This window comes from Chiloscyllium punctatum, chromosome 32 (assembly GCF_047496795.1).
Source record: "Chiloscyllium punctatum isolate Juve2018m chromosome 32, sChiPun1.3, whole genome shotgun sequence".
NCBI lineage: Eukaryota > Metazoa > Chordata > Chondrichthyes > Orectolobiformes > Hemiscylliidae > Chiloscyllium > Chiloscyllium punctatum.
Window position 1 is genome coordinate 31082569 of NC_092770.1, and position 19728 is coordinate 31102296.

A 19728-nucleotide genomic window follows, 5' to 3' on the forward strand; every position below is an offset into this window, starting at 1 on the left:
ACCCATGACCAATTCAGTCCAGGCAATGAAGTTTAACTAATATTTATATAAGTGTCTTCAAACTGGGTGTGTTTTAAGACACAACCTTTATGAAAATCTTACTGTCTGATCTGTGAAGAGTTAAAGCAAACAATCGCAAGATTGCAAAGGTTTATAAATGATAAAGACAAGAACTTCCATTTGAGTTGACCATTCCGTTCCAGATGAATTGATGAGGATGACAGAAGGCTCACAATGTGAGCTGCACAAGGTCAGATCGAGATAATTTGTTCAGAGTTGATTCTCTCTCCAGAGAAAAGTGATTCTCATTGAGTCATGGATATCTACAGACTCTGCTCTTAAACACCATGCCTTGACTAATAAAGGCAAGTATCCTATATGCCTTCTTATCTACTTTATCTACTTGTCCCACTACCTCAAGAGATCAGTAGACATGTTCACCAAGCTCCCTTTGACCATCAGTGTTTCCCAGGGTTCTACAATTCATCATGTATTCCCTTGCATTGTTTGTTCTGCACAAGTGCATCACCTCACTCTTACCCATATTGAATTCCATTTGCCACTGATTAGCTCACCTGAGCAGCCAGTCTATTTCCTCCTAATCTAAGGCTGTTCTCATCTCTACTTGCCACCCCACTAATTTTCATATTATTTACAAACTTCCCCATGAACCTTCCTCCATGCCAGTCTAAATCATTTCTATAAACCACAAACAGCAAGACACAAACCTGACACTGATCCCTGTAGGTTCCCACCGGAGACAAGCTTCCCGTCACAAACCATCATCCTCTGCTTCCTGCCATTCAGCCAATTCTGGATCCAATTTGCCAAATTTCCTTGCATCCCATGTGATCCTACCTTCACTATCAGTCTGCCACCAGGGACTTTATCAAACGCCTGGCTGAAGTCAGGGCTGATGATGTCAGATGTTGATCTCTCCTGTGGTAACATTTAATCACTGAGTCCCTTCAGTGTTTCTGGCCAGGGAAGTGATGACTAATTACAGGAGGGGGACATCTTTAATACTAATCAAGACCACAATTATCTCCTGGACTGGTTTTCAGTCTCAGGGAAAGCTATGAGAGGGTTTTCTCAGATTTCTTTTTACCATAGATTACCCCGGATTTTTACCATTTTTTTTGTCTCCTCCCACATGGAATGGTTCAATGGGTGGTTAGTATCGTGATGTACAAGGTTTCACAACTGTAGAGGACAGATATGCTGGAGCAGATGGTCTCTATCTTATTCTTATTGCATATTCTTTCATGAACGTCTGTCCTAATGCTGCGCCTCAGTTAATGGGAGCTCGTATTTGGAAACAGGTGTCAACCATTTCAATCCACCCTCCTCCTATTTTTCAATCAGTCTGCGACCTACATCGGGAGTGATGCTAAGGCTGTAACACCACAAGGTCCAATCTGGGACACCCTCTGTGACCGGGGGTAGAGTTATGGCATTATTGACTCACTTGCATCATAAACCTCTGAACCCAATCCGTTGTAAAAGGAACTTTGTCCCTTTATGAGGACAACTCTGTCTCAGGGACAAGTGACCACAGTGCATCTGCTTCTGTCTTATCAGCTCCCTCACATCCTTGACCTCAGCTATAAACCTGATTCCTTGCAATGCCAACATCCATCATTATTTGAATACTTTTTAAAGTATTATTAGTTGCTAACAGGGAAAACAGCAGATACTAAAAAGAAATCCTTAGATGTTCAGGAGTCAAGGCCAGTATATAGATGGGGGTTAAGGTATTGGATTAGCCATAAACTCACTGCTGGAACAGGTTTGAGAGGTTGAATGGCCTCCTCCTGTTCCTAGAGATTCTGATGGAGAACTGCTGTCCCACAATTCAACTCGTATTATCTCCAAAATATTTTGTTTGCCTTTCGTGTGGCTAATGTTGCAGAGTGAAGCCACAATTGTCAAAAACACGCTGTCTCTGTGTGGGTTGAAGTTAACCTCCAGGATCATTCATTGCAGAAAATTGAATGTTAAAGATAATTCCAGCCCTTCCTAGCGACCTACAGCCCCTGACTGTAACTTTTCAGAGATTTAGACTTTACTGACAACTGCTGACTGACAAAGTAAACCTCCCTCTCAGTGCCAGTGTATGCTTGAACCCTGCATTCCCGCTTAGTCCTTAACTAAATGCCTGAGCTCATGTCTCGCCTGCGCAGTTGACTTTTCTCCTTGCTGCTTCTGTTTTTATTTCAGTTTCATTAATTGTCCCCTATCTTATCCATGCTGCTCTGTTTAACAATGAAACTGCAGGCATCGCGTCTGCACAGTTGTGTGTTCTAACTTATCAATGCTACAGAAGTCTCATTGTCTGTCTCTTTTTCTTCTTATAGTTGCGCAGTAAGGATTTGTGATTTATATATGTTCATCCAGGTAAGCTTTCATATGGGCCACAGCATATGAAGCTTATGAATGACCTTGTTGCCATACTTAGCCCAATTCTCCTACTGTTTACACTGAGCCGGGTGCAGTTTGTTGGGGATTTTCCAAAGTCAAAAGACCACCTTCACCGTTGTGATAATGCTTCCAAAAGCACACATTTACTCAGTTGCCAAAACTAAATTGTGCAGATTACTGTCCTGCTATGAAACTCAGCATAAATATTCCAAATTCACCTCTCTTTCAGGCTAAAGTCCATCACAACTCTCACAAAAGAGCAATATGTTAGGTTGAATTGAATATCACTGCTACACGGTTGATGGATACTAAAGATAATTTTTAAAATCTTCATCTCAAGAGAGCAGGTGTACATAGTGATGGAAGTTATGCCTCACTCAGCTAAACGTCTGATCAGAACCCATCTCGAGCAATTTGCAGTTTGGGGTAATGCCGCTAGATTAGTAACACCAGGATATTGGTCTGAAGGCAGGCTTCAAATCCCAACGTGGTCAGATTTAAGTTCAATTTGTAAAATCCCGAATGGATAGCTAGTTTCGGTGATGGTGGCTGTGTAAACATATTTGGTTCACCAATGCCCTTTAGGGAAGAAAGTACGCCATCTTTACCTGGTCTGGACTATGTGTGATTCCAAACCCACAGCAATGTGATTGAGTGCTAACTGCCCTCTGAAATGGCCCAATAAGTCACTCAATTTAAGGGCGAAGTAGGGATGGGCAGTAAATAGAATCCCTACAATGTGGAAACAGGCCATTTGGCCAATAGGTCCACACTGACCCTCTGAAGAGTAACCCACCCAGATGCATTCCCCTACCCCACTTGTCCACATTCACTCCTGAATAATCCACCTATTCTACACAACCCTGAACACTATGGGCCACTTAGCATGGCCAATTCATCGAACCTGCACATCTTTGGACTGTGGGAGGAAACCCACGCAGACACGGGGAGAATGTACAAACTCCACACAGACAAATGTTGGACTTGCCAACATCCCGTGAAAGAGTAAAAAACAAATTTCATTCTGGGCCCCACAGCACAAGAAGGATAGAATGATAGCAGAATTTAAAGATAAATGACAAGGACAAGATGCATGGGCTAATGATTTAATTACGGTCTCATGATGATGTGACAGAAATTTGTGGGTGGATGAGGAGGGTGCAGGACTGGAGTCTAGGAGAAAGGAACAGAACTTAATATTTGAGCTGGGTTACTAACAGGAAGTATTTCCTCACATCTGTGGGACTCTAGCTCTCTCCTCAGAAAGCTGTCAATTAAAACCTGAAATATAGGCTTTGGTTTGGTAATGTGCAGCCAAAAATAGAGCTGGATGGAGTTAAGGAATTGATTAGCAATTATTTAATTGAATACTCAAAAAGATTTAAGAGGATGAATGGCCTCTTTCTGTTCCAAACAGTGTCAACTCCAATTTCCAAAATATGAAAGATGCATAAGCTCTGGAAAGAGTGTTCCTTCTTCATTGTGTCCAAGGTAGCAGTCAGGTTTGTAACAGGAAATTTGATTTTGCAATGTGACCAATCAGGGAGAACCCCGCTCTATGAGGAGGGATTTACCCATTTTTCGGTTTTCATTATTTCACAGAATCATACAAGACAACACGTGGGCGGCACGGTGGCACAGTGGTTAGCACTGCTGCCTCGCAGCGCCGGAGACCCGGGTTCAATTCCCGCCTCTGGCGACTGACTGTGTGGAGTTTGCACGTTCTCCCCATGTCTGCGTGGGTTTCCTCCGGGTGCTCCGGTTTCCTCCCACAGTCCAAAGATGTGCAGGTTAGGTGAATTGGCCATGCTAAATTGCCCGTAGTGTTAGGTAAGGGGTAGATGTAGATGTAGGGGTATGGGTGGGTTACGCTTCGGCGGGGCGGTGTGGACTTGTTGGGCCGGAGGGCCTGTTTCCACACTGTAAGTAATCTAATCTAATCTAAACATGTGGCCTATCATACCCCTGCTAGTTCTCTGAAAGAACTGTTGATCTAGTCCCATTTGGGAACCAAGCTGAGCTGATGGTGCTAAAAGTTTATTTCCTTACAAGCAAATGCTGTTGCAAAGAGGCAATTCCAAAATAAATTGTCAAATATTTATTTTATAAAGGTAGTGCCTACTCCTGTCATCTCAAGGTTGATCTTATTCACAATCACAGCATTGTTAAAAATGAGCCACTCTGTCAGATCACGTGTGACTTGTGCAGGATGCCAACGTTCAGAATGGTGACTTGGCACTCTAATTTTAAACTTTATTGCCCCCTGTGTCACATTGGATGTGTGCCAGCCAAGTGCCCCACGTGGAGACACACATCCTTACTTGTAACCCAGTCTGCTCCCAAGTTGGCACTTAGCAGTGACATATGTGATAACTGCACCTGTGTGTTTGAGAGGAGAATTGGTAAAACTGTTTTACACGACTGAGTATGGCCAGTTGTTCACTGTCACAGATAATGAGGTATCTGATGATGGAGCAAGGTGACATGGTAATATCATCATCAGCAGCATCTTTTTAACATTTAATTGTAACTAATATTGATCATTAGCATTTTTAGTTTAATTATTTACATACGACATCATGGTAACCACATGGCAGGAGCTGGCTTCAGATGTTTTACTGTCTTCAATATAAGGTGATTTTTTTTATGTACTTTGTTCAAACTCATTGTTCAAAGAGATGGGAAAGTCAAAAGAAATATTGTTCGGATTATTTATTGGGATGGTCTTTCCTTATGTGTAAATGCTATTTTAAATCTTGGGATAGGGTGCAGATTTCTTCATAAAGTCACAATGATGGGTCAAGATTTGTATCAAATCCTGGATTGATAGAGCACAACATTCAGTCGATCACTCTTTGAGAAGCCATGGTGTGGAGATGCCGGTGTTGCACTGGGGCGGACAAAGGCAAAAACACGACACTGGGTTATAGTCCAACAGCTTTATTTGAAAACACGAGCTTTTGGAGCCTCGCTCCTTCTTCAGGTGGTGAGAGAGAATACATTGGACACAGAAATTATCAGTAAAAATTCAAAGTGTCATACATTTGCATCAGTTATATGACCCTTTGATCTTTTACTTAAAAATTCTGTGTCCAATGTATCTTTTTTCACTAACTACCTGAAGAAGGAGCAGGGCTCTGAAAGCTTGTTGAAGTATGACCTGGTGTCCTGTGATCTTTGAGGAAAGCAATAAAAATCCCTCTGCAGGTTTTACCCAATTCACTTTTGGAAATTCCTTCTATTGCCCTGTTAGATGTGTGTTCCAGATTCACAACAACTCCTCTGCTTATAAAATAAAAAAAATCTCCTCCTCTTCCTTCTGATTCTTTTGCCAATTATCTTGATTGTGCATCATTTGGTTATCAGACCTTCCCACCAGTGAAAACTAATTTACTCTCTCACTCTGGGGGGCACGCAGATCGGATGGATTGCAGCAGTTAATATAGACAGCTCACCACCTCCTTCTCAACAAGAATTAAGGAAAAGAGCCTCACCAACGACGTGTGCATCCTATGAAATAATAATTTATAAAACCTCTATCAGAAACCTGCATGATTTTGAAAATTTCTATCAACCATCACCTTAAATCTTTTGCAGCTAATGTTTACATTATAAATTGCTATGTCAACTGTCACAATGCAGTTGAAGATTCCGGCCACAAGGTGGCTGTGTGGATGGGCTCCTACAAGCACCTTTGTAAATGTTACCGCAACCTCAAGTCTAAGAATGTTGACCACAAATGGAGAGAACAGACAGAGCTCTTAACTCTGTCCACTTCGGTTGATGCACAATTAGATTCCAACTGCCGTTTGGTGAAACAATGGTGAAACCAGTATAATAGGTATAAAAAACTGTGCGGGGTTTTAAAATAATAGCATGTTACAATGTTATTTGATTACAAAATACTTGTAACTAGCCCCATTGAAAGATTAAGAGTTGGAAATAAACGTATTTGCTGATGGGTGCAATGAAGAGGGGGTCAGGAGGAGGCTTTTGCAGAATATAACCATCAGCAGAAAGGAGCTTGTTTATGATTTACAATTTCAGTGTAATTCAGTGGACAATTCTGCATTAAGTCAGAGTCAAAAAGTGTGACATTGGAAAAGCACAGCTGGTCAGGTGGCATCTGAGGAGCAGGAGGGTCGACTTTTCGGGGGTAAGCCCTTCATCAGGAATGGGGGGAGGCCCAAGAGGGCTGAGAGATAAGCTGGATGGGGTGTGGGGCTGGGGGGGAATGGTAGCTGGGAATGTGATAGGTAGGTGCAGAAGGGGGATGATGGTGACAGGTTGGAGCAGAGGGTGGAGGGGATAGGTGGGAAGGAAGATGGAGAATTCAAGAGGGCAGTGCCAAGTTGGAGGGTTGGATCTAGGATGAGGTGGGAGGAGGGGGGATGAGGAAACTGGTGAAACGATGAATTAAGTGTGTGTCACATCTGGCCTTGTCCATTTGGAAAAAGTAATCGTGCTTTCATATCATTTAGGTGGCTTTCCATTTCAAGAGCTCTTGATGCAGGGAGTGCCTCCGAATATCATACACTCATACAGGGACTCGAAGAATATTTTACCCCCAAAATAAGAATGCTTATGACAATGTGCACTGTGAATTGCGTTTGTTCTTTTCTCAGCTCAGAATGTGATTGTAGATTATCTTTAGAGTTTGACAAGTACTTTCAATGTGCAGTCCTGACTTGCAATGTTTTGGGGCTTGGAATGATCTATAAAGTTAATGAGCAGAGTTTTAACATGCCAATGATTACACATGTAACCGTAACTGAATGGTTTGTTTTGGGGGGGTAAGTTTGGGTGTAACCTCTAATTGCAAATCAATGCAGCCAGTAAAATGATATAAAACATCATTGTGACTGCTGCCTGGTGGCACAGTGGCAAATGCCACTGGACAAGTAATCCCAAAGTTCGGGCCAATGGGCTCAATCCCATCATGTCACAATGCAATTTATTAAAAAAACCTGGAGTTTAAAAAGGCAGGCCAGCCTAATGATGACTATGTAACCAATATCAATTGCTATACAAAACTCTCGGTCACTAATGCCGTTTAGGGGAGGAATCTCCTGTCCTTGATTGGCTGGCATGTGATCCCAGATTCATAGCAATGTGATGGACTTCCCAAGGGGCAATTAGGGATGAACAACAAATGCCAACCTAGCCATCACTGCCCAGCGTAATGAAAATTGAATGATTGCTAGTGGAATATCGTTGCAATCATCTTACAGCCTATTAATCTTCTGCTCAGTTCAACAATAGCCCAAAGTTACAAGTTATTCTCGACTTTATAGTGTTACATTCTAAAAGCTGCGCATTTGTGTTACCTCTTGATTATTTCTGGCGTTTAAAATTCACATGTTAAGATTGGCACGGATGAATGTGTTTGTTTGAGGATATATTTAATAACTCCTTTTATCCTGGCCCATAGTTTGATATTTCTGTTACTTTGTTATAAAGGTGTTTGCTGTGTGCAGATCCCATTGGAGAGTTCTGCTTCTGTTAAATGCACTGTCATGTGTTTGACCTGCGTTCACAAACTATGTTCTTATTATGTTCCATTGCAACTCTTTAAAGGAATCAGATTGCAAATGATCAGACAGTTTACAAAGTGCTGTAAAGTGCAGCAGCATTGTTATCGCATGAAGAAGTGCTTCGCAAATGCTCAATAAACAGCTTCATATCATAAATAGCTGAAATTCTCTGTGTGGGTTACTGGTGTATCTTGCAGCAAAATAGAAAATTGCATTTATATAGCTCCCTTATCATGCTACAATGTCTCCAATTGCTTCACAGGGATGCCACAAAGGAACTTGTTGTGAAACTTAGAAGGGTTCAGAAAAGATTTACCAGGATGTTGCCAGGGTTGGAGGATTTGAGCTCAAGGGAGAGGCTGAATAGGCTGGGGCTATTTTCCCTGGAGCGTAGGAGGCTGATAGGGGTTTATAAAATCATGAGGGGCGTGGATAGGGTAAATAGACAAGGTAATTTCCCTAGAGGGCATAGGTTTAGGGTGAGAGGGCAAAGATTTAAAAGGGGCCTAAGGGGCAACGTTTTCACTCAGAGGGTGGTGCGTGTATGGAATGAGTTGCCAGAGGAAGTGGTGGAGGCTGGTACAATTACAACATTTAGAAGGCATCTGGATAGGACGGGTTTAGGGAGATATGGGCCAATGCTAGCAAATGGGACTAGATTAGGTTAGGATATCTGATTGGTATGGACAAGTTGAACCAAAGGGTCTGTTTCCGTGCTGTACATCTCTATGATGCTGAACCCATAAGGAAATATTGGAGGAGATAAGTAGAGGTTTGATTAAAGAAATAGGTTTTCCATTGCACCTCTAAGGAGGGAAGTGAGATACACAGGAGGAGAGCTTTAAAGAGAGAATTCCAGCAGGGTAAGCCATTAAGCACTGGGCTATTGGCCAGGCAGCAGTTTTGATGGCCTTAAGTTTACTGATAGTGGAATGTGGGAGGCCAGCCTTCTATTGCTATCTTCCCCAAGTGCTTATTGGAGGCCAGACTGAGCGGGGGATAGCATTCCCACATCTGAGGTAGCAGCTCTGGGTTCGAGTCAAATTCCAGGAGCTGACGTACCAACCTGCAAATCCTTCTGATCTGCCTATGGCAGGGTGTGAGGGAAGGAAAGACCACTTATCCTGGATGGAGAGGGTTGTCCATCAAGCTAAATCCTCTGCCTTCAGTTTCAGGGGAAACAAATCACAGTAAACTATTCAAAGTATTTCTCTTGCCTGCCTCGTGTCTCTACATGGGAGAAATCTTAGTCAGAGTCATTTGTTGATCCAGCTTCACCTTAAATGTACCCGTACTCATCACTTCAACTACATTATTCCAGGCAGCAGACAGCTATGAATTCTCACCATTCTCTGGATAAAGATGAATCTCATGAATTCCTTAGCCATATAACCAAGAGCTTGCAGCTGCGTGGGAATGCCCAACCACTGGAGAAAACCATGGCTCCAGTTTCTGAAGGAGAAAAATGTACAGAGAAACATGACAATATATCTGTCCACCCATTCCACCTCCTCACATACACAAGCATCAGAGAATTTTGCAGAAACCGATCGATAATTAAATTAAACTTTGTCAAGAAATGTATACAAATATGCAGAAACTGAAAAACCGACCAAGGAACAATGTTTTGTAGAATAATTGATTACTATGATGAGAAAATAACCCATTGTCATTTTATGATGTGATTCCCATTGCAGAAGGAGGTAAACTGGATGGAAGGTGATCCTTTCACAAACTTTACCTCTGTTTATATTTTACATAGAATCATAGCACAGCTAGTTCACATACACTTATAGAGATGTCAGCATGGAGACAGAGCCATCAGTCCAACTCATCTATGCTGACCAGATATCCAAAATTAATCTAGTCCTATTTGCCAGCATTTGGTCCATACCTGTCTAAACCCTTCCTATTTATATACCCATCCAGGTGCTGTTTAAATGTTGTAATTGTACAGCCTTCATCACTTCCTCTGGCTGCTCATTACATACACACACCACCCTACGCCCCCTAGTTTTGGACTCCATTACCCTGAGGAAGACACCTTGTCCATCTTTTGTGCAAACCATATCCTCATTCTATGAACCTACCCAGATCCTTAATCCCTTTATTCCCTTTTCCTTCAATGATTTATTCAGATGTTTCTTAACAGTTGACATGGTCTCTCTAATGACTGATTACTCTGTTTCTAAACCATTGGACAAAGATAATTTTTGCTGTTCTCTATCCTAAATATCTTACATTTAATCTTCTAGCAATGTCCACTCTTGACGCACTTCATGACTGGAAACTATGTTTCTACTTACCCTTCATAATTTTAAACACTTCCATTAAATATGACTCTATGATACCCTTTAACTTTCTCTGTTCCAATAATAAATACAGTTAAAATAATATAATTGGGTGTTGGACACGATGGTAAAAGTTCATCACTAATACACAGCAGCAGCAGTGTGTACCATTTATAAATTACTATTTATAAAACTCACCAAACCTCTTTGACAGCACCTTCTCAATCCTCCAACCTCACTATCTAGAAAGGTAAGGGTTGCATGTACAAGACCTCCATGGCTGTCCCCAAATCACTCACCATCCTGACTAGGAAAGATATCCTTCACTGTCATTTGGATATAATCCTGGAATTCCCTCCCTATTGCCAATACGGATCTACCACATGGACTGCAGTGGTTCAACAAGGGAGCTCATTACCACCTTCTCAAGGGTTAGCTTGGGACAGGTAATGAATATATTACTTCACGGGATGTGGATGTCACTGGCTGGGCCAGCATTTATTGTCCAGCCTTAATTTGTTATTGTTCGTTCACGGGAGCTGGACACTACCAGCCAGGCCATTATATATTGTCCATCCCTAACTGCCCAGAGAGCAGTTAAGAATTGGCCACATTGAAGGTAAGGACAGCAGCTTTCCCTCCCTAAAGGACGTCTACATCCTTGAATGAATACGAAGAACAACAATCCTGGAGATCCTTTAACTTGGGTTGTTTTGGATTCAGAGCCTGGAGAATACATGGGGATCCATTCTGAGTGAACAATGCTTGGAATCTGATCACACACCTTCTCACTGAGCTGCTGAGAACAGATGCAGAAACAGGAGACTCTTTCCTAAAGTGTGTTGTTGTTATGGCCCAGTAGGAGGCTATTCAATCCATCATGCCCATACCAATTTGATTACCCAGTGCCAATCTCCTGCCTCCCCTGTATGTTATATATATATATATATATCCAAGTAATCATCCAGTGGTCTCTTCTAAGTCTCAATGAAACAACCAGCTGAGTGTGAGCATCAGTGGCAAAGCCCAATTACTGTGATGATGTAGGCAAACATAGTTGCCTCTTGCAATAAGGCAAGATCCCATAATTGACTAGTTGGCCTAATGCCAGTGAGCAGCTATGGGTTGAGAGTTGAGAGTTGAATACAGTTCAAGCAAACCTTCTGCTCTCCTTCAAATAAGATTTTCCATATCCATCGGTACTCAGGTCAGGGGGGGTTTACTGAAAGGACAGCGACAATAAAAATCAAAACTGAGGTTTCAGATAACACGTTGTGTTCAAATCTCTGGATTGATGCTTTCAGCCAGAAACCTTGTAAACTGGAAGTAATATTATCACCAACCCCAATGTTTAGAGCCAAGTCAACTCACTACAACATGATTTACAATCTAATTGTCTGGAGGTGCAGCATTTATGCAGAAATTGAATGAAACTCTGCACAACAATAATTTGCATTTACATAGCCTCCTTAACGCAGCAAGGCACTTCACAAAGTTAGACATCGAACCAAATAATAAGATGTTAGGATAAGTAACCAAATCTTGTTCAAACGTGTAGTTGTTAAAGAGTGGTCGCTGGCAGTATACTGGAAATGTCCCTACCTCTGAGCCAGGACACTCAGGCTCAAGTTTTACCTTCCCTTTAAGTGCATGACAACATCGGAAATACCTCAATGTTAAAGAATAGTGTGATGAAGGAGATGGGGTTGAGAGAATGTGGGGCAGGTGTCACAAAGCTGGTCTCTCTGTTTCTAAAAGCTGTTCCTTTTCTCAAGGTTACTGTGTCCTTGATGTTTTTTTCAGAGGGACCATAAACAGCTCCTGTCTCTGAGTTTGGTACAGAGATGAAAAAGGATGTTGAGATGCTTTTTGTTTATATGTAAACAGATGAGACTTCAGGCCAATGTGGTCATGATTTAGAAGTGACCTGTATAATGAAAGGGGAATGATCAGCTCTCTAGCTGAGCAGTTCAGTCAAGAACTAGTTAGGAGTTCAGCTTTGTGGAAACAGGTTGCGAAACTCTCTCTCCTTCTGCCCTTCTAACCTGAACCTGTAAATATTTGTTCCATTTTTACTGTTTTTTAAGTGAGTTTGCTTATTGGGAAAGTTGTGTTTATTCAGAACAGCATAATTAGGTCTAGTTTGGACAGACTGAGTTCTGTAGAGATTCTTTGTTCTGTTCTTTGTGTTTCATTGTGTAATTTTGTGAATAAAGTTGTGTTTGTTTTAAAATCTAGTAGTCAACCTAGCTAACTTACTCCAGATAATTTTCACTGTATACTTACCAAAACAATTTGTAAAGTTATGGTCTCGGGCTGCCTGCTTAAGAATATTTCGAGTGGTCTGGCCTAGTCCATTACACAGGGTATTTCAGAACTTCAAGTGCAGACAGTGACAAATGGTGGAGTGATTAAAATCAGGAATTACACCTTGATCTTGTCGAAAATTTGTTTCTTGAGGTAAAATATGGTAATCTGTTTGATTGCGTCCTGTAACTAAAGAGTTAGTTTGAAATAAGCAACATGCTAGGAGCATGCTCACATACAAGAGGACGAGAAACCCCTTCTTGGGACTTCAGTGTGAGGTTCTGTACTAGTTAAACTGCAATTAAATTAATCCAGGGCCGTCTCTCCCACCTGAAACTAACGGGGTTTGATGTCAGAACCAGAGGGTGGGGAAAGGGCAGGTCAAGTCCTGGTGTGCAGTTCCAATAGTAGATGGAGATGGGGGTGGACAGGAACCTGGAATCCTTGCAGTACTCCAAGGGAAGCACTAGTGACTCGCTCACACACATGGAGTCCCAGATTGAATTTACAGCCTCTGACAATTCCATAAGGTATCCCGATGATTCTTTTTCAGCATTCCCGAATCCAGAAATTAACATATCTCTGCATCATTGACATTATTTCCAATCTGAACTAATGGAGGTAGTGGGTGTGCAATAGGGGAGATAATGCATTCGGAGAAATGCACAACGTTCCCTCACAACACTCCGCCAGCACATCCCCTCCCTCCCTCCCTCCCTCCCCAACCTCCCGCCTGTTCCTGTGGTGAGCTTTGAAACCTTGCCTTTGTTCACAAGACACAGTCAGATAATCACAGTCATGTTGTTTCTCCATTCCTATGTTTTTTTCCATTAGAACTGAGCTCTGTATTGCTAGCCAGGAATTCTGATTCCGGCTCATTCAAAAATGTGGAACATATGTGAAATCAAAACAGATCCTCCGATATTGCAGCATAATCAGGGAAAGTCAAACCATTCCCCTTTCTGCAGCGGGGAGATAGGACATTCATAATCATCACAGATGGAGTTCAATCTGGATAAATGTGAGGTATTGCATTTTGGTACAACAGCAAGGATAGGGCTTATACAACTAATTGTAGAGCCTTGTGTTGTGTATCAGAACAGAGAACCTATGGGTGCAGGTGCATAATTCTTTGAAGTTTGCATCTTCATGGTGGTTAAAAAGACATTTGGCACATTTGCCTTCATTGCTCAGTGCTTTGAGTATAGCAGTTGTACAGGACAATGGGGAGGCCTGTTCTGGAATACTGTGTCTGGTTCTGGTCACGCAGTTATAGAAAGGATGTTATCAAAGTTGAAGAGGGTCCAGAAAAGATTTACCAGGCTGTTGCTGGGTATGGAAGGTTTGAGTTATAAAGAAAGGCTGGACTGGAACGTAGGAGGTTGAGAGGTGAGCTGATAGAGGTTTATAAAATAATGAAGGTTTATAAAATAATAAAATATCGATAGAGTTAATGGTAGTTGTCTTTTCCCTAGGATGGGGATTTCAAGACAGGGGGCACATTTTTAAGGTGATTTAAAGAGAGTTAAGAAGAGCAAGGAGGGGACATGAGCAGTCTTTAGCAGGTAGAATAAAGGAGAAACCTTAAGCTTTGTATAGGTATGTGAGAAATAAAAGGATGACTAGGGTAGGAATAGGGCAAGTCAAAGACAGAAGTGGGAAGTTGTGTGTGGAACCTGTGGAGATTGGAGAGTTGCTAAACAAATACTTCTCATCTGTTTTCACTCAGGAAAAGGAGAATATTGTAGAGGAGGTACGGGCTATTAGACTAGAAAGGATTGAGGTTAGTAAGGAGGAGGTGTCATCAATTCTTGAAGGTGTGAAAGTAGATAAGTCCCCTGGGCTGAATGGGATTTATCTGAGGATTCTCTGGGAAGCTAGGGAGGAGATGCTGAGCCTTTGGCTTTGATATTTGAGTCACCATTGTCTACAGGTTTCATTCAGGAGGACTGGAGGATTGCAAATGTTGTGCCCTTATTCAAGAAGGGCAGTAGAGATGACCCAGGTAATTATAGACCAGTTAGCCTTGCGTCTGAAGTAAGAAAGGTTTTGGAAAGCCTTGTAAGAGATAGGATTTATAATCATCTAGCAAGCAACAATTTGATTGGAGATAGTCAACATAGGTTTCATCAAGGGCAGGTCATGTCTCACAAACCTCACTGAGTTTTTTGAGAAGGTGACCAAGCATGTAGATGAGGGTAGGGCAGTTGATGTGGTGTACATGGACTTCAGTAAAGCCCTTGATAAGGTTCCACATGGTAGGCTTTTGGAGAAATTGCGGAGGCATGGGATAGAGGGTGATTTAGCAGTTTGGATTAGAAACTGGCTTTCTGTAAGAAGGCAGTGAGTGGTGGTTGATGGAAAATATTCAGCCTGGAGTCCGGTTACTAGTGGTGTGACATAAGGATCTGTTTTGGGACCACTGCCGTTTGTCATTTTTATAAGTGACTTGGACACAGGCATAAGTGGATGGATTAGTAAGTTTATAGATGACACTAAAGTCAGCAGAGCAGTGGACAGTGTGGAAGAATGTTGCAGGTTGCAGGGGGACTTGGATAAACTGCAGAATTGGGCTGAGAGGTGGCAAATGGAGTTCAATGCAGCTAAATGTAAGGTGATTCACTTTGGGAAGAATAACAGGAAGGCAGAATATTGGGTCAATGGAAAGATTCTTGGTAGTGTGGATGTGTAGAGGGATCTTGTGGTCCACGTATATAGATCCCTGAAAGTTGCCACCCAGCTTGATAGTGCTATTAAGAAGGTGTGTTAGGTTTTATTGGTAGAAGGATGGAGTTCCAGAGCCATTGATGTCATGCTGCAACTATATAAAATGCTAGTGCGGCCACACTTGGAATATTATGTACAGTTCTGGTTGCCCCATTACAGGAAGGATGTGGAAGTATTAGAAAAGGTTTAGAGGAGATTTACCAGGAATGTTTTCTAGTCTGGAGGGAAGGTCTTATGAGGAAAGGCTGAGGGACTTCAGTCTGTTCTCGTTGGAGAGAAGAAGGCTAAGAGGGGATTTGATAGGGACACACAAGATGATCAGAGGGATTAGATAGGATGGACAGTGAGAGTCTTTTTCCCAGGATGATGACATTGGCTTGTATGAGGGGCATTGCTGCAAATTGAGGGGTGATAGATTTAAGACAGGTGTCAGAGGCAGGTTCTTTAATCAGAGAGTGGTAAGGGCGTGGAATGCCCTACCTGCTATTGTAGTTAACTCAGCCACTTTCGGGGTATTTAAACAGTCCTTGGATAAGCACATGGATGATGATGGGATAGTGTAGGGTGATGGGCTTAGATTAGTTCACAGGTCTGCACAACATCAAGCGTTGAAGAGCCTGTTCTGCGCTGTATTGTTCGCGAGAGGAGAGAGATTTAAACAAGACATTGGGGGCAATTTTATTACACAGAGATGGTTAGCATTTGGAATGAACTTCCTGAGGAAGTGGTGGATGCAGGTAAAGTTACAAATTTAAAAGACATTTGGAGTAGTCCATGAAAAGGAAATGTTTGGAGGAATATGGGCCAGGAGCAGGAGGTGGAACTAGTTTAGTTTGGGAACATGGTCAGCATGGACTGGTTTGGACCTGGTCTGTTTCCCTGCTGTATGACTCTGTGACCCAGCCCTCAGGGGCCTGTCTCTTCCCAAGCAGTGCCCTCACTCCAGGCACTGCCCTCTCCCACTAGCCCCACCCATCACACCTGGACCTGTCCTTTCCACCTCAGAGCCCTGCCACATGACACCTGGTCCTGCCCACTCCTTCTGGGCCACGTCCCATCACACCATGTCCCACCCTCTCCCACAGCACGCCCCTCACACCAGGCCCCCCCCCTCATTCCCAGGACATGCCCATTTCCCCAGACACAGCCCTTCATACCTATCGGGTAAAAACAATGACTGCAGATGCTGGAAACCAGATTCTGGATTAATGGTGTTGGAAAGAGCACAGCAGTTCAGGCAGCATCCGAGGAGCAATAAAATCGACGTTTCGGGCAAAAGCCCTTCATCAGGAATACAGGCAGAGAGCCTGAAGCATGGAGAGATAAGCTAGAGGAGGGTGGGGTGGGGAGAAAGTAGCATGGAGTACAATAGGTGAGTGGGGGCGGGGATGAAGGTGATAGGTCGGGGGGGGAGGGTGGAGTGGATAGGTGGGAAAGAAGATAGGCAGGTAGGACAAGTCTTGGGGACAGTGCTGAGCTGGAAGTTTGGAACTGGGGTGAGTTGGGGGAAGGGGAAATGAGGAAACTGTTGAAGTCCACATTGATGCCCTGGGGTTGAAGTGTTCCGAGGCGGAAGATGAGGCGTTCTTCCTCCAGGCATTTGGTGGTGAGGGAGCGGTGGTGAAGGAGGCCCAGGACCTCCATGTCCTCGGCTGAGTGGGAGGGAGAGTTGAAATGTTGGGCCACGGGGCGGTGTGGTTGATTGGTGCGAGTGTCTCGGAGATGTTCCCTAAAGCACTCTGCTAGGAGGCGCCCAGTCTTCCCAATGTAGAGGAGACCGCATTGGGAGCAACGGATACAGTAAATGATATTAGTGGATGTGCAAGTAAAACTTTGATGGATGTGGAAGGCTCCTTTAGGGCCTTGGATAGAGGTGAGGGAGGAGGTGTGGGCGCAGGTTTTACAGTTCCTGCGGTGACAGGGGAAAGTGCCAGGATTGGAGGGTGGGTTGTTTGGGAGCGTGGACCTGACCAGGTAGTCGCGGAGGGAACAGTCTTTGCGGAAGGCGGAAAGGGTTGGGGAGGGAAATATATCCCTGGTAGTGGGGTCTGTTTGGAGGTGGCGGAAATGTCGGCGGATGATTTGGTTTATGTGAAGGTTGGTAGGGTGGAAGGTGAGCACCAGGGGCGTTCTGTCCTTGTTACGATTGGAGGGGTGGGGTCTGAGGGCGGAGGTGCGGGATGTAGACGAGATACGTTGGAGGGCATCTTTAACCACGTGGGAAGGGAAATTGCGGTCTCTAAAGAAGGAGGCCATCTGGTGTGTTCTGTGGTGGAACTGGTCCTCCTGGGAGCAGATCCGGCGGAGGTGGAGGAATTGGGAATACGGGATGGCATTTTTGCAAGAGGTAGGGTGGGAAGAGGTGTAATCCAGGTAGCTGTGGGAGTCGGTGGGTTTGTAAAAAATGTCAGTGTCAAGTCGGTCGTCATTAATGGAGATGGAGAGGTCCAGGAAGGGGAGGGAGGTGTCAGAGATGGTCCAGGTAAATTTAAGGTCAGGGTGGAATGTGTTGGTGAAGTTGATGAATTGCTCAACCTCCTCGCGGGAGCATAAGGTGGCGCCAATGCAGTCATCAATGTAGCGGAGGAAGAGGTGGGGAGTGGTGCCGTGTAATTACGGAAGATCAACTGCTCTACGTAGCCAACAAAGAGACAGGCATAGCTGGGGCCCATACGTGTGCCCATGGCTACCCCTTTGGTCTGGAGGAAGTGGGAGGATTCAAAGGAGAAATTGTTAAGGGTGAGGACCAGTTCGGCCAAACGAATGAGAGTGTCGATGGAAGGGTACTGTTGGGGACTTCTGGAGAGGAAAAACGGAGGGCTTGGAGGCCCTGGTCATGCCGGATGGAGGTATAGAGGGATTGGATATCCATGGTGAAAGCATTTATGGTCTCCTCTATTTTGGGGAGACTGGGCGCCTCCTAGCAGAGCGCTTTAGGGAACATCTCCGGGACACCCGCACCAATCAACCACACCGCCCCGTGGCCCAACATTTCAACTCCCCCTCCCACTCTGCCGAGGACATGGAGGTCCTGGGCCTCCTTCACCGCTGCTCCCTCACCACCAGACGCCTGGAGGAAGAACGCCTCATCTTCCGCCTCGGAACACTTCAACCCCAGGGCATCAATGTGGACTTCAACAGTTTCCTCATTTCCCCTGCCCCCACCTCACCCTAATTCTAAACTTCCAACTCAGTAACTGTCCCCATAACTTGTCCGGACTTGTCCTACCTGCCTATCTTCTTTTCCACCTATCCACTCCACCCTCTCCTCCTTGACCTATCACCTTCATCCCCTCCCCCACTCACCCATTGTATTCCATGCTACTTTCTCCCCATCCCCACCCTCCTCTAGCTTATCTCTCCACGCTTCAGGCTCACTGCCTTTATTCCTGATGAAGGGCTTTTGCCCGAAACGTCGATTTCGAAGCTACTTGGATGCTGCCTGAACTGCTGTGCTCTCCCAGCACCACTAATCTGGTTTCCAGCATCTGCAGTCATTGTTTTTACCTTCAACATATTGTCTAGCTATCACCATTGTTAACAGCTAACCCGAGAATGCAACTTTAAAAAAAATGGTTTTGTGATTTACACATGAAAGAACTTAGAACATAGAACACTACAGCGCAGTACAGGCCCTTCGGCCCTCGATGTTGCGCCAACCTGTCATACCAATCTGAAGCCCATCCCACCTACACTATTCCATGTATGTCCATCTGCTTGTCCAAAAATGACTTAAATGTACTTAAAGTTGGCGAATCTACTACCTTTGCAGGCAAAGCATTCCATACCTTTACTTCTCTCTGAGTAAAGATACTACCTCTGACATCTGCCTTATATCTATCACCCCTCAATTTAAAGCTAAGCCCCCTCGTGCTCACTGTCCCCATACTTGGAAAAAGGCTCTCCCTATCCACCCTATCTAACCCTCTGATTATCTTAAATATGTCTCTATTAAGTCACCTCTCAACCTTCTTCTCTCCAATGAAAACAGAAGTGAAACTATCACTGTATTCGAATGGATGAAAGGCTTAACAATCAATTTTTCGATGTATAATTTCAGTTACATCACACTGTAAATTTTTGCTATAAATTCTGTGTTACGATCGAGCCCTCCACAACCACCTGATGAAGGGGCAGTGCTCCGAAAGCTAGTGCTTCCAATTAAACCTGTTGGACTATAACCTGGTGTTGTGTGATTTTTAACTTTGTCCACCCCAGTCCAACACCAGCATCTCCACATCATCAGGAATAAAGCAGACTCCATCCTTCAGGTTCTCTGCCTTTATTCCTGATGAAGGGCTTTTGCCCGAAACGTCGATTATCCTGCCCCTTGGATGCTGCCTTCACACCCATCACCCACCCATTGCCCCGCCCCTCCAGGTGCCTACCCTTCCCGGAATCCCAGCCCAGGCCCCGCCCCAGGCCCCGCCCATGGCCCCGCCTCTGGT

The 19728-nt window shown here is 44.0% G+C and overlaps 1 protein-coding gene across 11 annotated transcripts in view; it reads left to right on the plus strand.

Annotated features, from left to right (window-relative positions):
- Positions 1-8120, plus strand: part of mybpc1 (myosin binding protein C1) — a 146370-nt gene extending 138250 nt beyond the window's left edge. For 10 of the 11 annotated variants that reach the window (XM_072551993.1, XM_072551995.1, XM_072551994.1 and 7 more), the window contains one exon: positions 6903-8120. In XM_072551993.1, the coding sequence (XP_072408094.1) occupies positions 6903-6997 (95 nt within the window). In that variant the 3' untranslated portion in view covers positions 6998-8120. Of the gene's footprint in view, positions 1-2357; positions 2398-6902 lie in introns of all 11 variants that reach the window. The other variant, XM_072551998.1, reaches the window with a different exon arrangement.
- The last annotated feature ends 11608 nt before the right edge of the window (positions 8121-19728 follow it).